Source organism: Rhinolophus sinicus, linkage group LG01 (assembly GCF_036562045.2).
Source record: "Rhinolophus sinicus isolate RSC01 linkage group LG01, ASM3656204v1, whole genome shotgun sequence".
NCBI lineage: Eukaryota > Metazoa > Chordata > Mammalia > Chiroptera > Rhinolophidae > Rhinolophus > Rhinolophus sinicus.
The window spans coordinates 193010985-193022304 of NC_133751.1; the positions used below are offsets into that span (position 1 = coordinate 193010985).

General features: G+C 50.8%; 2 protein-coding genes across 4 annotated transcripts; one reads left to right on the top strand and one right to left on the bottom strand.

Annotated features, from left to right (window-relative positions):
- The first annotated feature begins 19 nt into the window (after positions 1-19).
- Positions 20-3848, top strand: BCS1L (BCS1 homolog, ubiquinol-cytochrome c reductase complex chaperone). 2 transcript variants are annotated; one of them, XM_074313414.1, is made up of 8 exons: positions 20-136; positions 1350-1718; positions 1825-1964; positions 2181-2375; positions 2632-2695; positions 2933-3102; positions 3286-3403; positions 3541-3848. In XM_074313414.1, the coding sequence occupies exons 2-8, from the start codon at positions 1399-1401 to the stop codon at positions 3788-3790; spliced, it is 1257 nt and encodes a 418-aa protein (XP_074169515.1). In that variant the 5' UTR covers positions 20-136; positions 1350-1398; the 3' UTR covers positions 3791-3848. The 2 variants fall into 2 exon arrangements, with proteins under 2 accessions (XP_074169515.1, XP_074169523.1); XM_074313422.1 differs by lacking the exon at positions 20-136 and adding an exon at positions 149-1119.
- Positions 3849-4981: 1133 nt separating this feature from the next.
- On the bottom strand, positions 4982-11312 carry RNF25 (ring finger protein 25). Of its 2 annotated transcripts, none has more exons than XM_019741870.2 (10): positions 11220-11312; positions 8842-8916; positions 8497-8599; positions 8337-8404; positions 8170-8239; positions 6949-7020; positions 6707-6850; positions 6268-6357; positions 5838-5972; positions 4982-5640 (listed from the first exon to the last, which is right to left on the bottom strand). In XM_019741870.2, exons 1-10 carry the CDS (start codon positions 11258-11260, stop codon positions 5062-5064), a joined length of 1377 nt encoding a protein of 458 aa, XP_019597429.2. In that variant the 5' UTR covers positions 11261-11312; the 3' UTR covers positions 4982-5061. The 2 variants fall into 2 exon arrangements, with proteins under 2 accessions (XP_019597429.2, XP_019597428.2); XM_019741869.2 differs by having other exon boundaries at positions 6268-6360; positions 11220-11311.
- Positions 11313-11320: the final 8 nt, after the last annotated feature.

Genomic DNA, 11320 nt, shown 5'->3' on the forward strand with positions numbered 1-11320 from the left:
GTGGAGCAGAGTGGCAGGGCTCTCGTGGTGGGCGTGGCGGGAAGTAGATGAGAGAACTCGGGGCGGGGCCGAGCGGCGCTTCCCAGGAGTGCGGAGCGGTGAAACCACTGAGAGGGAGGGCCAGAGAGTCATGGCGGTAAGGGGGCGGAGTGACAGATTACTCCAGAGCACGTTGCTGGAGGCGCGAGCTGGGGTGTGGAGGCTGTTCGGGAGGGGGCTTCTGAGCGTCCATCAAGGACCTGGAACGGATAGGGCTTTGTCTGTGGCCTTCCATGCATAGGTGTTTTGGAATTCTGGTTCCAACTCTGAGCCTCAGCGGAGGTCACTGCTGTCAGTCAGTTCACCGCTCCGCGTGCCAGGAGCAGAGCGAAGTGGCAGGGGGCCGGGGAGGTGTACTAGGAACCATTTGGCTTCCTAGAATTAGACCCGATCACGTTTTATTGCGGAGAATTCTGAAAAATCACCATGGAGAAAGTAGCAGATGAGGAAGAATTCAGTTGGAGAGAAATTAAAATAGACTTTCAAGTTGGGAGAACTGCTTGAGCCAGGAGGTGGGAAGTGGTTTGCATATTTGTTCAACAGGCAGTTAGTTTTAGGAGCTAAGCCATGAAAGGTAGGTGGGCGGTTTGTTATGGAAGGCTTTGAGTATCAGGCAAAGGAGTTTCTGTTTGTTCGTTTGTTTTTTACTTAGTTCCGGGGTCTGTTGAGAGTGTTGGAGTAGGGATAGTAATTAAAGCCAATCTTTATGAAGACCTGGGCCTCTGTATAGCAGTTTCGTGAAGCAGGGGGTGAAGACCAATTAAATGCCATTTCAAGAACTAAATTTTCAAGAGACTTTAGGTAGGAGGTAATAAAGGGCTAAACAGGACGTTAGGAATTGAGCATGTAAAGGAGAGGATATTCGAAGGACGTCACTCATGGTCACAAGGCTTGGGGTTACTGACAGGTCAGGGGAAGACAATGGCTTCATCCCCTACTAACTCTGGCCAGTGGGCCCCTTTCTATCTCAGCTGGTCCCAGGGACCACAAAAATTCTGTCTGTTATCCTGTTATGAAGCTGGTTACACTGTACTCTGAGGAGTAAGAAATCTCCAGACATAGTCTTCTTTCAGGAAACAGGTATGAGCAGGACAATGATGGGCAAAATGGGCCAAGGGGTCTGGAGTCTCAGCCCTTGCGTCACAACACCATGGCCGTCCCGTAAAGGGAGGACATTGAAGTACACAGTAGCTGACCTGTCTTTCCTGCTCCCAGCTTTTGCAGGAGGAGGGGGGAGGGGAGGAATTGTGGAGTCCAAGCTCTAAACTAATGTTGTGCTTTGTCCCATCCCCACTGCACCCCATCCCCAGGTTTTGAAAATGCTTCAGGGCCTGTGAGGTTCAGTGTTTCCCTTTTAAGATGCCCCTCTCAGACTTTATTCTGGCCCTGAAGGACAATCCCTACTTTGGGGCTGGATTTGGACTGGTGGGTGTGGGCACGGCCCTGGCCGTGGCCCGGAAGGGCGCCCAGCTGGGCCTGGTGGCATTCCGGCGCCATTACATGATCACACTGGAAGTCCCTGCTCGAGACAGGAGCTATGCCTGGTTGCTGAGCTGGCTCACCCGCCATAGTACCCGTACGCAGCACCTCAGTGTCGAGACCTCGTACCTTCAGCATGAGAGTGGCCGCATCTCCACTAAGTTTGAATTTGTCCCCAGCCCTGGAAACCACTTTATCTGGTAAGGTGGGGAGCCAGGGAGGGAGGGCTCCAAGAGTAGAAAAGGAGAATGAGGGGAGCTGAGTTTCACCAGTTCATTCACCCCAATTTTGATCATTCTTATTCAGGTATCAGGGGAAATGGATCCGAGTAGAACGAAGCCGAGATATGCAGATGATAGACCTGCAGACGGGGACTCCTTGGGAATCTGTCACCTTCACGGCTCTGGGCACTGACCGCAAGGTTTTCTTCAACATGCTGAAGGAAGGTGTGGGATGATGGCATAGGCAGGCTCTATGGGGGCTTGCAGGGATGGGGGCATTTAACTTAGAGGAAATAAGCTTGGAAGCTATGAGCCCCTGGGAGCAGGGGGCTGGGGGAAGCTGTTTTTGTACAACTCTGCCTTAGTTGCACGGCAGAGAGGAATGCTGGCTTTGTCTCATATCGCCCCTCCCCCACCCCACCCCCTACCCCCCAACTCCAGCTCGAGATTTAGCCTTGCAGCAGGAGGAAGGGAAGACAGTGATGTACACAGCCATGGGCTCTGAATGGCGCTCCTTTGGCTATCCACGCCGGCGGCGGCCACTGGATTCTGTGGTTCTAGAACAGGGTTTGGCTGAGCGAATTGTCAGAGACATCCGGGAATTCATCGATAACCCCAAGTGGTACATTGACAGAGGTGAGCAGTAGCTGGGGTCTTGGTCAGACCGTGTTTGATGTTAGAGCAGGAGGAAACAGGCTAGTCTCTGGCCAGATGGAATGAATGTAAAGCTCTAGCCCAGTTCCCAGAGATGAAGGGAAAGTTGCCTACGGCGATGATTTCTTCCAATGCCAAGGTCCTTGGGCCTCCGAGGAGCAGGATGGGAATGAATGTGGACGTCTGGGGTAGAGTACATGATTTCAGGCCTTGGTGATCATCCTGGCGGTATTTCTAGGCATTCCTTACAGACGTGGCTACCTGCTTTACGGACCCCCTGGTTGTGGAAAGAGCAGTTTTATGTAAGTAGAGTCAATGTTTCTCTTAATCCTCAAACTGGAGGAAAACTGGGCTGATGGGATTGGAAAGAGAAAGGAATGTCGGGAACATGGACCAGGATAAACACGAGACATGAGGAACATTAGGGTGGGGTGGTGGAAGGGATAGGCCTGAGACACATCTAGTACAGTGAGGAACAAGCAGTGGGCCCAAGGACGAATTCCCAGGTTGCCAACCATCCGTCCTCCCACCTTCTGTAGCACAGCCCTGGCTGGGGAACTGGAGCACAGCATCTGCTTACTGAGTCTCACAGACTCCAGCCTCTCCGATGACCGGCTCAACCACCTGCTGAGTGTGGCCCCTCAGCAGAGCCTGGTGCTCCTGGAAGACGTGGATGCTGCCTTTCTCAGTCGAGACCTGGCTGTGGACAGTAAGTGAGGGGAGTTGAGGGAAGGGGTTTCTAAATGAACAGAAGAAGAAAAGTGGGAATCCGGAGGGCTGCTGGAGGTTGCCTGGGCTAGCAATAAGAGCCCACAGAGGTGCAGATAAGTAGGGGAATGTGGTGGGGAACAGAAAGGACTGATTTTGATTCTTTCTCTCTGCCTTCCACTAGACCCAGTGAAGTACCAAGGTCTAGGTCGTCTCACCTTCAGTGGACTGCTCAATGCTTTGGATGGTGTGGCTTCCACTGAGGCCCGCATTGTGTTCATGACCACCAACCATGTGGACAGGTAGGAAGGAGTGAGAACTCTGAGGCCAGGCTCCACCTCAGCATCTTAGGATTAGGATGTTCTGAGGGGACCGTCGTTTTTGGGGTACCCGTGGTACTATTGCCCATGACTCTGCTTTTGCTGCCTTCTCCTCTTAGACTGGACCCTGCTCTGATACGCCCGGGGCGAGTAGACCTGAAGGAGTATGTGGGCTACTGCTCACGCTGGCAGCTGACCCAGATGTTCCAGAGGTTCTATCCAGGGCAAGCACCTTCCTTGGCGGAGGCCTTTGCAGAACGTGTCCTTCAAGCTACAACCCAGATCAGTCCCGCCCAGGTGCAGGGCTATTTCATGCTGTATAAGAATGACCCTGCAGGGGCAATTCAAAATGCTGAGTCCCTGAGGTGACGATGAGGCTGTGCTCAGCAGCCATCCTCTAGGTGATCAATAAACATGTGCCACACTGCTCTGGTCTCTGACCGCCTTTCCTACCTCCCTGTATTGGTACTAGAGTGAAAAAGCAGTGGATATAATCACAGATGCCTACAGGGGCCACCAGGTGTCCACATATCTAAGTGCTAGCAGCACAGTTTAAGACAAAGGAGAAAGAGGATACACCATAGTAAATAGAAAAGTACAATCCTCTACCTTATTTTTAAAAATGTGTACACACGTATATGTATATACACACACATACACACAATGTGGGTATATATAAACAGTGGGTTACACGGCAGGATGGTTCTTGCATGTTCTTAGATGTTGGCATCCACTAGTTTCCCTGAAACCTACTACACTCCTTAAGATTACCCAGACCGGGCCGGCCCGGTGGCTCAGGTGGTTAGAGCTCTGTGCTCCTAGCTCCGAAGGCTGCCAGTTCGATTCCCACATGGGCCAGTGGGCTCTCAACCACAAGGTTGCCAGTTCGATTCGAGTCCCGCAAGGGATGGTAGGCAGCGCCCCCTGTAACTAAGATTGAACATGGCACCTTGAGCTGAGCTGCCGCTGAGCTCCCAGATGGCTCAGTTGGTCGGAGCACGTCCTCTCAACCACAAGGTTGCCGGTTCGACTCAACCACAAGGTTGCCAGTTCGATTCGAGTCCCGCAAGGGATGGTAGGCAGCGCCCCCTGTAACTAAGATTGAACATGGCACCTTGAGCTGAGCTGCCGCTGAGCTCCCAGATGGCTCAGTTGGTCGGAGCACGTCCTCTCAACCACAAGGTTGCCGGTTCGACTCCCACAAGGGATGGTGGGTTGCACCCCCTGCAACTAGCAACAGCAACTGGACCTGGAGCTGAGCTGCGCCCTCCACAACTAAGATTGAAAGAACAACTTGAAGCTGAACAGCATCCTCCCCAACTAAGACTGAAAGGATAACAGCTTGACTTGGGGGGGAAAAAAAAAGTTCTGGAAGTACACACTGTACCCCAATAAAGTCCTGTTTCCCTTCCCCAATAAAATAAAAGAAAAAGAAAAAAAAAAGATTACCCAGACCCCAATCTCATGGGACAACAGACTTCAGGGCAAGGTTGGGGCTACTCTGCCATACTCCAGCCTTGCTAGGAACTTAGACAGCCATACGTCATAGGCTAGGCACTATTGAGCAAAGAAAGCCAAACAAGGCCAAATCACTTTATTGTCCCTATCCACCCCCATTTCCCTCTCCCCCCACAGTACTGCTAGGAACCATCTTCAGATTCCAGGCTCAAGGGCTCCCTTCGAGTACCAGGCCGGTAGGCTCCCCGACCCCGAGGCAGGCGGGGGTAGGAAGAACCCGATGTCCGACCCTTGGAGCGCTCCCAGCGAGCACAGTCCCGAGTCCTGCGGGGTGAGGAACCTTGCCAGTTGCCAGGCCCCTTCTCTTGGGAAGGACCTTCAACCCCTTTGTTATGGGGTTCTGGCTTTAAGTCCATGGGCTCCTTGACGGGCCCCTCAGGAGATGGCAGTAGCTGGGTGTCATTGGTACCTTTGGGGGCAATGTACTCCTTTCCCTTCAAGTGCCTCCGTTCAGGCTGTCTCCAGGGGCCTCGACTGGCCCGGGGCTGATCTAGCACAGCTTTCTGGGTCTCGCCCAACCGTTGCTGATTTGGCTCGGCCACTGGAATCTTCTCACATGTGTACTGTGAGGCCACAGACAGAGGAGTTGACAGGGTGAGTTGGCCAGTTGATGAAGCGGACAGTTCTGTGGCGAGAGCACTGGGTGGTTGGGATCCCCTGGAGGCATCCACAGCTGACTCGGGTTCCAAAGAGGCAGGAGGCTAGAGAGAAGTGAGCAGACGACATGAGACAGATGCAACTTCTCACAGCAGGGAACCACAGGGCCCTCACCCATTCAATGAGCCGACCACTGTCAGCCTATCACCTCCCTGGGTAGAACAAAGCGCACCCTAGGGCAGAGGGGTGTTGGTAGGAAGGTTGGTGTCATTATGGGTGGAGTGGGAAACCTTTTCCTCACCTGCTGGAGGCTGATGAAGTACCGGTTACGCTCAGCCTCAAGGTCAATGATGCCCCCCTTTTCCTGCTGCCTCTGGTAGAGCCGCTTGCGCTCTTCTTGCAGGCGCAAGCTCTCCACATTGGGCTGGTACAGCTCCTGGAGGGAAAGGAGCAGATTGGCAGGGAGAAAAGAATAAACAGAAGACGGTAGGCTTGAGCCCCTGCTCTTCCAGGACTGGCTCAGGAGATCTGCAAGGTTCTTGGTTTTGTCCCTCAGATTTGGGCTCCCAAATGAAGCCTTGGGCTCCCAGCGGGAGCTGTGGCTTTGCAGAGAGGTCCCAAGCAGGTTGAGCCCAATTCCAGAGATCCCACTCGAGGCAAACAAGATGCCATTCCTCTCTCCTTGGAGAATGCCATTACTCCTGGCTCAGATTAGAAGGGAGTTCCCTTACCATTGGCTGTTGGGGTTCAGGTGCTGCTTTCAGTGAGGCAAGATCGTACACGAGGGGCTCTCTGCACACTGGACACTGCACACCAACTGCCTTCTAAAAAGAAATCACACCGTTTCGCGCCCAGGGTGGTGGCCGGGTGCCCCACCCAGTCAGTCAGCCTCATGTGCAGAGGGCTGGGTCCGAAGGGCTCAGGCGTACCTGCTGAGCAGTGAGGAGGCACAGAGGAGGGTTGCCCAGTGACAGGTCTGCAACCCTCTTGAAACTGCATGCAATGTGATTACATGTATATAAGGGTGCCCTTTTTCTGGACAGAGGTGAGCATTCATTAATCTCAAAGGTATCTATGACCCTAAAAAGGTTAAGAACCACTGGAGGGGAGGGAGAGCAAAGGTTGTGAGAGCCAGCGGTGTCAAATGAGAGCAAGGCCTGGAGGGTCAACCTGTTTGGTTGTGGCATGCTGCCGTTCCTGTTCCTGCTCCTGTCCTTGAACCTGCAGCTCGTGCTCCATGTGCTGGATGTACCGAGCAAGGCAGTGGCAGTGGAAGTAGTGGTAACAGGGTGTTTTGGTAAAGGCCTCATTCTCCTGGAGGGAGGACGGATACAGAGCAGTGCGTCACAGCTCTCTTATGAGCCCTCCGCGCTCATCCCAAGCAGACCCTAGGTCCCAAGAGAGAAACCCACCTGGAAACCATAGAGGCAGATGACGCACTGGCCATGGGGGATGTTGTTATCTGTGAGAATTTCCTTCCCTTTCTGAGAGGAGAGAAGACATCGTTCAAACAGAGGCAGTGGCGAGAACTGGGAGCAAAACCTGTCTACTAGTCCCGGGAGTGACTGGCTGGCTGGCCTGTCTCCCACCAAGCCAGTCTGTTACCTCACGTTCACGCATTTCTGTCTTGGTGATACTCCCTCTGCTTGGAATCAATCCTGCAGTCCCCACCCCTCCTCCCAAATCAGCCCCGCTCCAAATCCAATTTAAGTTTCCCACTCATTTAGTCACCTTTAATAGCTCTTGGGAATGCAAATAATATACCTTAGAGAGAAAAAAATGTTCAACTCAAACACATCTTCTGGGAGGCCTTTCTCGGTTAACCCCTTTGAGCATCACTGCCCCAATGAGTTTGTACTGGAGTAGGCTTTCAGAAAGTCAGTCAAGGCATGGACAACCCAAAGGGACAAAGAATACAAAAGGCATCGAGTTGAGCTACGAAATATGCACTTGCACTGGTATTCGAATAGCTAATATTCTGGAATTCCTGAAGGCCTACATCAGGAGTGCTACAGCGGTCTACACCCACTTTCTCTGACACCAGGCCACCCACCTTCACTCTTTTCTAAACATTTTTCTTAAAAACTCAAAGTAGAGGAAAACAAGACGGTACTTAATTGTGTTTTTAATCTCAAACAGCAAAAGTTATCTGTGTATATTAACTTGTAGCTGTAGGTGTTGCTTCATATGGGTTGTTTCCTTCACTAGGATAGAAACTATGAATAAAAAAACCATGAGTTCTTCTAGTCAGCTGTAATAGCAGACTAGCTTTCAGATGTTCATTTAGAGTGAAGATGCCCCAGGCAGGCTCCACCTCTTGCGACATTCAGTTGCCAGTGCCAAGAGAACAAGAAATGCACTGAAACTGAAGAAAAATGCAAGTTAAAGAGGGGAAGTAATTTTCTGCCAAGATGCTGGAATAGGAAACTTGGGAAAGCTATAGAACTGTCTTTTTGGGAGGTGTTTTTGAAACAGAAGAGTCTCATCTTTCTAGATTAATTTAGACCTTACCTAAACAAGGACTAAAAGAATGAATCCAGATATATTCAAGATTCTAGGTCCAGAGCTTCCTTTGAGAAGAACTGCTCTAGGTTGAAGGGAAGGATATCTCCCCAGGCTAGGACACCTCTTACCTCAATGAGTTCATAGAGCATGGCAGTACCCAACCCAGCCTTGGCCACTTGGCTCAGCGCCTGTGAGATCCTGGAGGAAGAAGGCAAAGCAAACATTAGGCCTGCACCCTTCACTCACCAGGCTGAACTGTATCTAGAGTTTTCCCGGCTCTGCCCAGCCCACTTACTTGTGGATCTGTTCATCTGAGAGTCCTCGGGGGTTACGAATAGAGATCTGTGGCACCTCATGGGGATACTAATAGGAGAAAACCACAAGTTCTTGCTAAAGTACTCCACCCCAGAGCCTGTCCCCTCCGTCCCTTTGCTGCCATCAAGTAGGGGCCTCACCTGTGCTGGAACCTGAAGCACCAGAGTGAAGCAGACATACTGTGAATCCTGGTCTTCTGCAGTGGCCGGGTACAGGGTGATGGAGACCTCCCATGGTGAAGATCTGCAGGTAGATGAAGTGGAGACTTGGGATGGGACTGGGCAGGGGCCCGAGCGTTGCGGAGCATGGGGGTGAGACAGTAAAGCGGGCAGAGGATGTAAGCACTGGGCTCGCTCTTTTGCGGGGGATTAAAAGAATAGTCTTTGTCTATGAGAAACATTATCTCTGAATCAAGGCTCACAGATTCTGCGTGGAATCTTCTCATCACTAAGGGGATTCCTGACCACCTCTAGTTGAATACATACCTGCTATTTCCTTTAACCACCTGTAGTTCATCCAGATAGATAGATTCCAACACCTCGACTTCAGAAGGAAGTACCCTAGAAAGAAAAGGGGAGTCTGACTCAGATTACAGCTCTCCCTGTTAAAGCCTACTAAGGCCAATGAAACCTGGCTTTGTAGGAAAACAGGAATCTGCCTGTGTGCATTCTCTTGCTAAGCTCCATAAAAATGGGGAAAATATTATTCCTTAAGTTGTCAAATGGCCAGGTAGGAAACACGGGAATCAGAGTTTTAGAGATCATTTCTACAACAGATAAGGAAACAGATTCCCAGGAAGGTGAAATGACTAGCCCAAAACTTAAGGCTTAACAGAGGCGCAACTCAGACTAGAGCCTGGTTTCCTGATTCCTTGTTTAAGTTTCACTGCACTGTTGGTTGTTCCTTAGTGGCCATCTCTTTGACCAAGAAATATGATGTCCATTGATTAACATCAAGGCTATCAATACCACTCCTGGCTTTCCCTGCACTACGTTCATGTGGATCCTAGTAGCTACACACACTGCCAATACCAGTCACCCTAAATCTTCTCAAAGGACATAACAACCTGAACAGATCTAGGTGGTAGAAAAGCTGTGTTATAGTGGAACAGCCATCAGCCTTGGGGTTAGTACTAGGTACCAATAACTTACCAGCCATGTGATCTGAGTAGTTACTTCTGTCTGTAGGCCTGAGTTACCCTGTCTACATAATAGATAATACCACCTGGGATTATTGTGTGGATGGAAGGTGATTTGTTTATGTAAAGTACCTAATAGCATGTTGGCTATAGTAGCTAGTCTATGTCCTCTTTTTTCCTGTTCGTACATAAGTTTTTCCTTTAAAAGGAAAGACGGAAGGATGTAGTTAGTATTCAATGTAATTATGAACCTTGCTGTCTACTTGATCTAGACCAACCTATCCAGGTCAGGATCCAGTGGTCCTGATGTAACTCAGAAGGCACACATTTTTAATCACAGAAATAGCAGTTGTGTGACACTGAAGATGAGTGATTGGCTTGAGTCCACAGCTATACACAGATAATACATGGAAAGGTATGCGCTTGGTTTGCTTTCTTATCAGTATATTGTCCCCTCTTCACCAAGAGTGGTTCTCTCCTGAAAATTTTTTTAAGTCTTAGGCAGACACCTCAAAATAAAAAAGAAGTAACAGTGAAGTAGGTCTGGTTGCCCTGAGTGTGGGAGTCTCAGAGCACCATGGGCTAGCTGTGCAATCACTGCTGCCCTCTCCATGACTCAAAAGTGTCTCCTCAGAATCTTCAAGTTTTCCTGAAGAAGTTGAAAACCAGGAATCTAGATGGTCTCAATAAAGACGAGCACTAACTGCACTTCGTGAACAAATGAAACACTGAGGTGTAACCTCCATCGAGAGGCCCTTCTCTAGTTCACCCACCCTAGCTGTGACTTGGGCCCTGGTATGAGATATGGGATGGGTGGTGACAGGAAAAAAAAAAAAGAAAAAAAAAGAGCGATGGTAGAGTGTCCTAGTACTGAGAATATAAGATTTGGAGTCAGACGACCTGGATACCTAGTTATAAGCATTTCACCTCTCGGGCCTCATCTAGTCTCCTCAGATATCTCCATCTCAGCGTTAATAATGAAAAGGAGGCTTATGTATGTTACAAATCCATCGTGATTCTCTCAACTGTTCTATGAGGTAGATGCCACACCAACTTTTTTTTTTTCCCACAGGGAGTCCACTGACTCACAGAAGGTAAGTGGGTGGCCTGGTCAGCGTCACACAGCTAATTAAATGTGGAGTGAACCCACATTTATCCTATTTCCAAATCCCTGAGTCCTTCCACATTCTGGTCTCTTGTTAAGAATGCTTGAGAGAAGGTCTAAGAGCTATTTGTGAAGTGTAAAGCTTCATTCAGACAATAGTCCTCATTCATGATGTCGGGATGGGAGATAGTTAAGGAAAGCCTCGGAGGAAATAGGCTGATTCAAGGGGAAAAGGGGACGGGAGATGGAGGACATCGGTGCTGAGAGGTAAAAGGGAGGTGGGGCGAGCTGACAAGCAGGCATTACCCGGGACCATGAGCAAATGCACTTCAGGAGGAGAAGATGGGACGGGATGAGGCCTGAGGAGAGGGTATCGAACCAGGTAAGGCGTGGCCCGACCTGGCCTGACCGGCGCAGATCCTGCCTCCTCTCTCAGATCAGCGCCCCTCCACCCACCCGCTCCCCAGTCCAGCAGCTCTCTTAGGGGAAGATGTCAGCGTCTCTGCCATCCCTCATCCCTCGCTCCGCCCCACATGCCCGCCGTACCGACCGTCCGCGGCCGCCGCCTGTCCCCCGGACCGGATCCAGGCGGTCAGACAAAGCCCATGCCCCAAAGTTACCAGTCCTCCTCTCCTACAGCTGCCGACGCAGAAGCCGCCATGTCCTCTCCGGCCCGCAGCCGGAACCGGAAATGTTCTCGGGGCGGTCGGAGGCGGAAAGT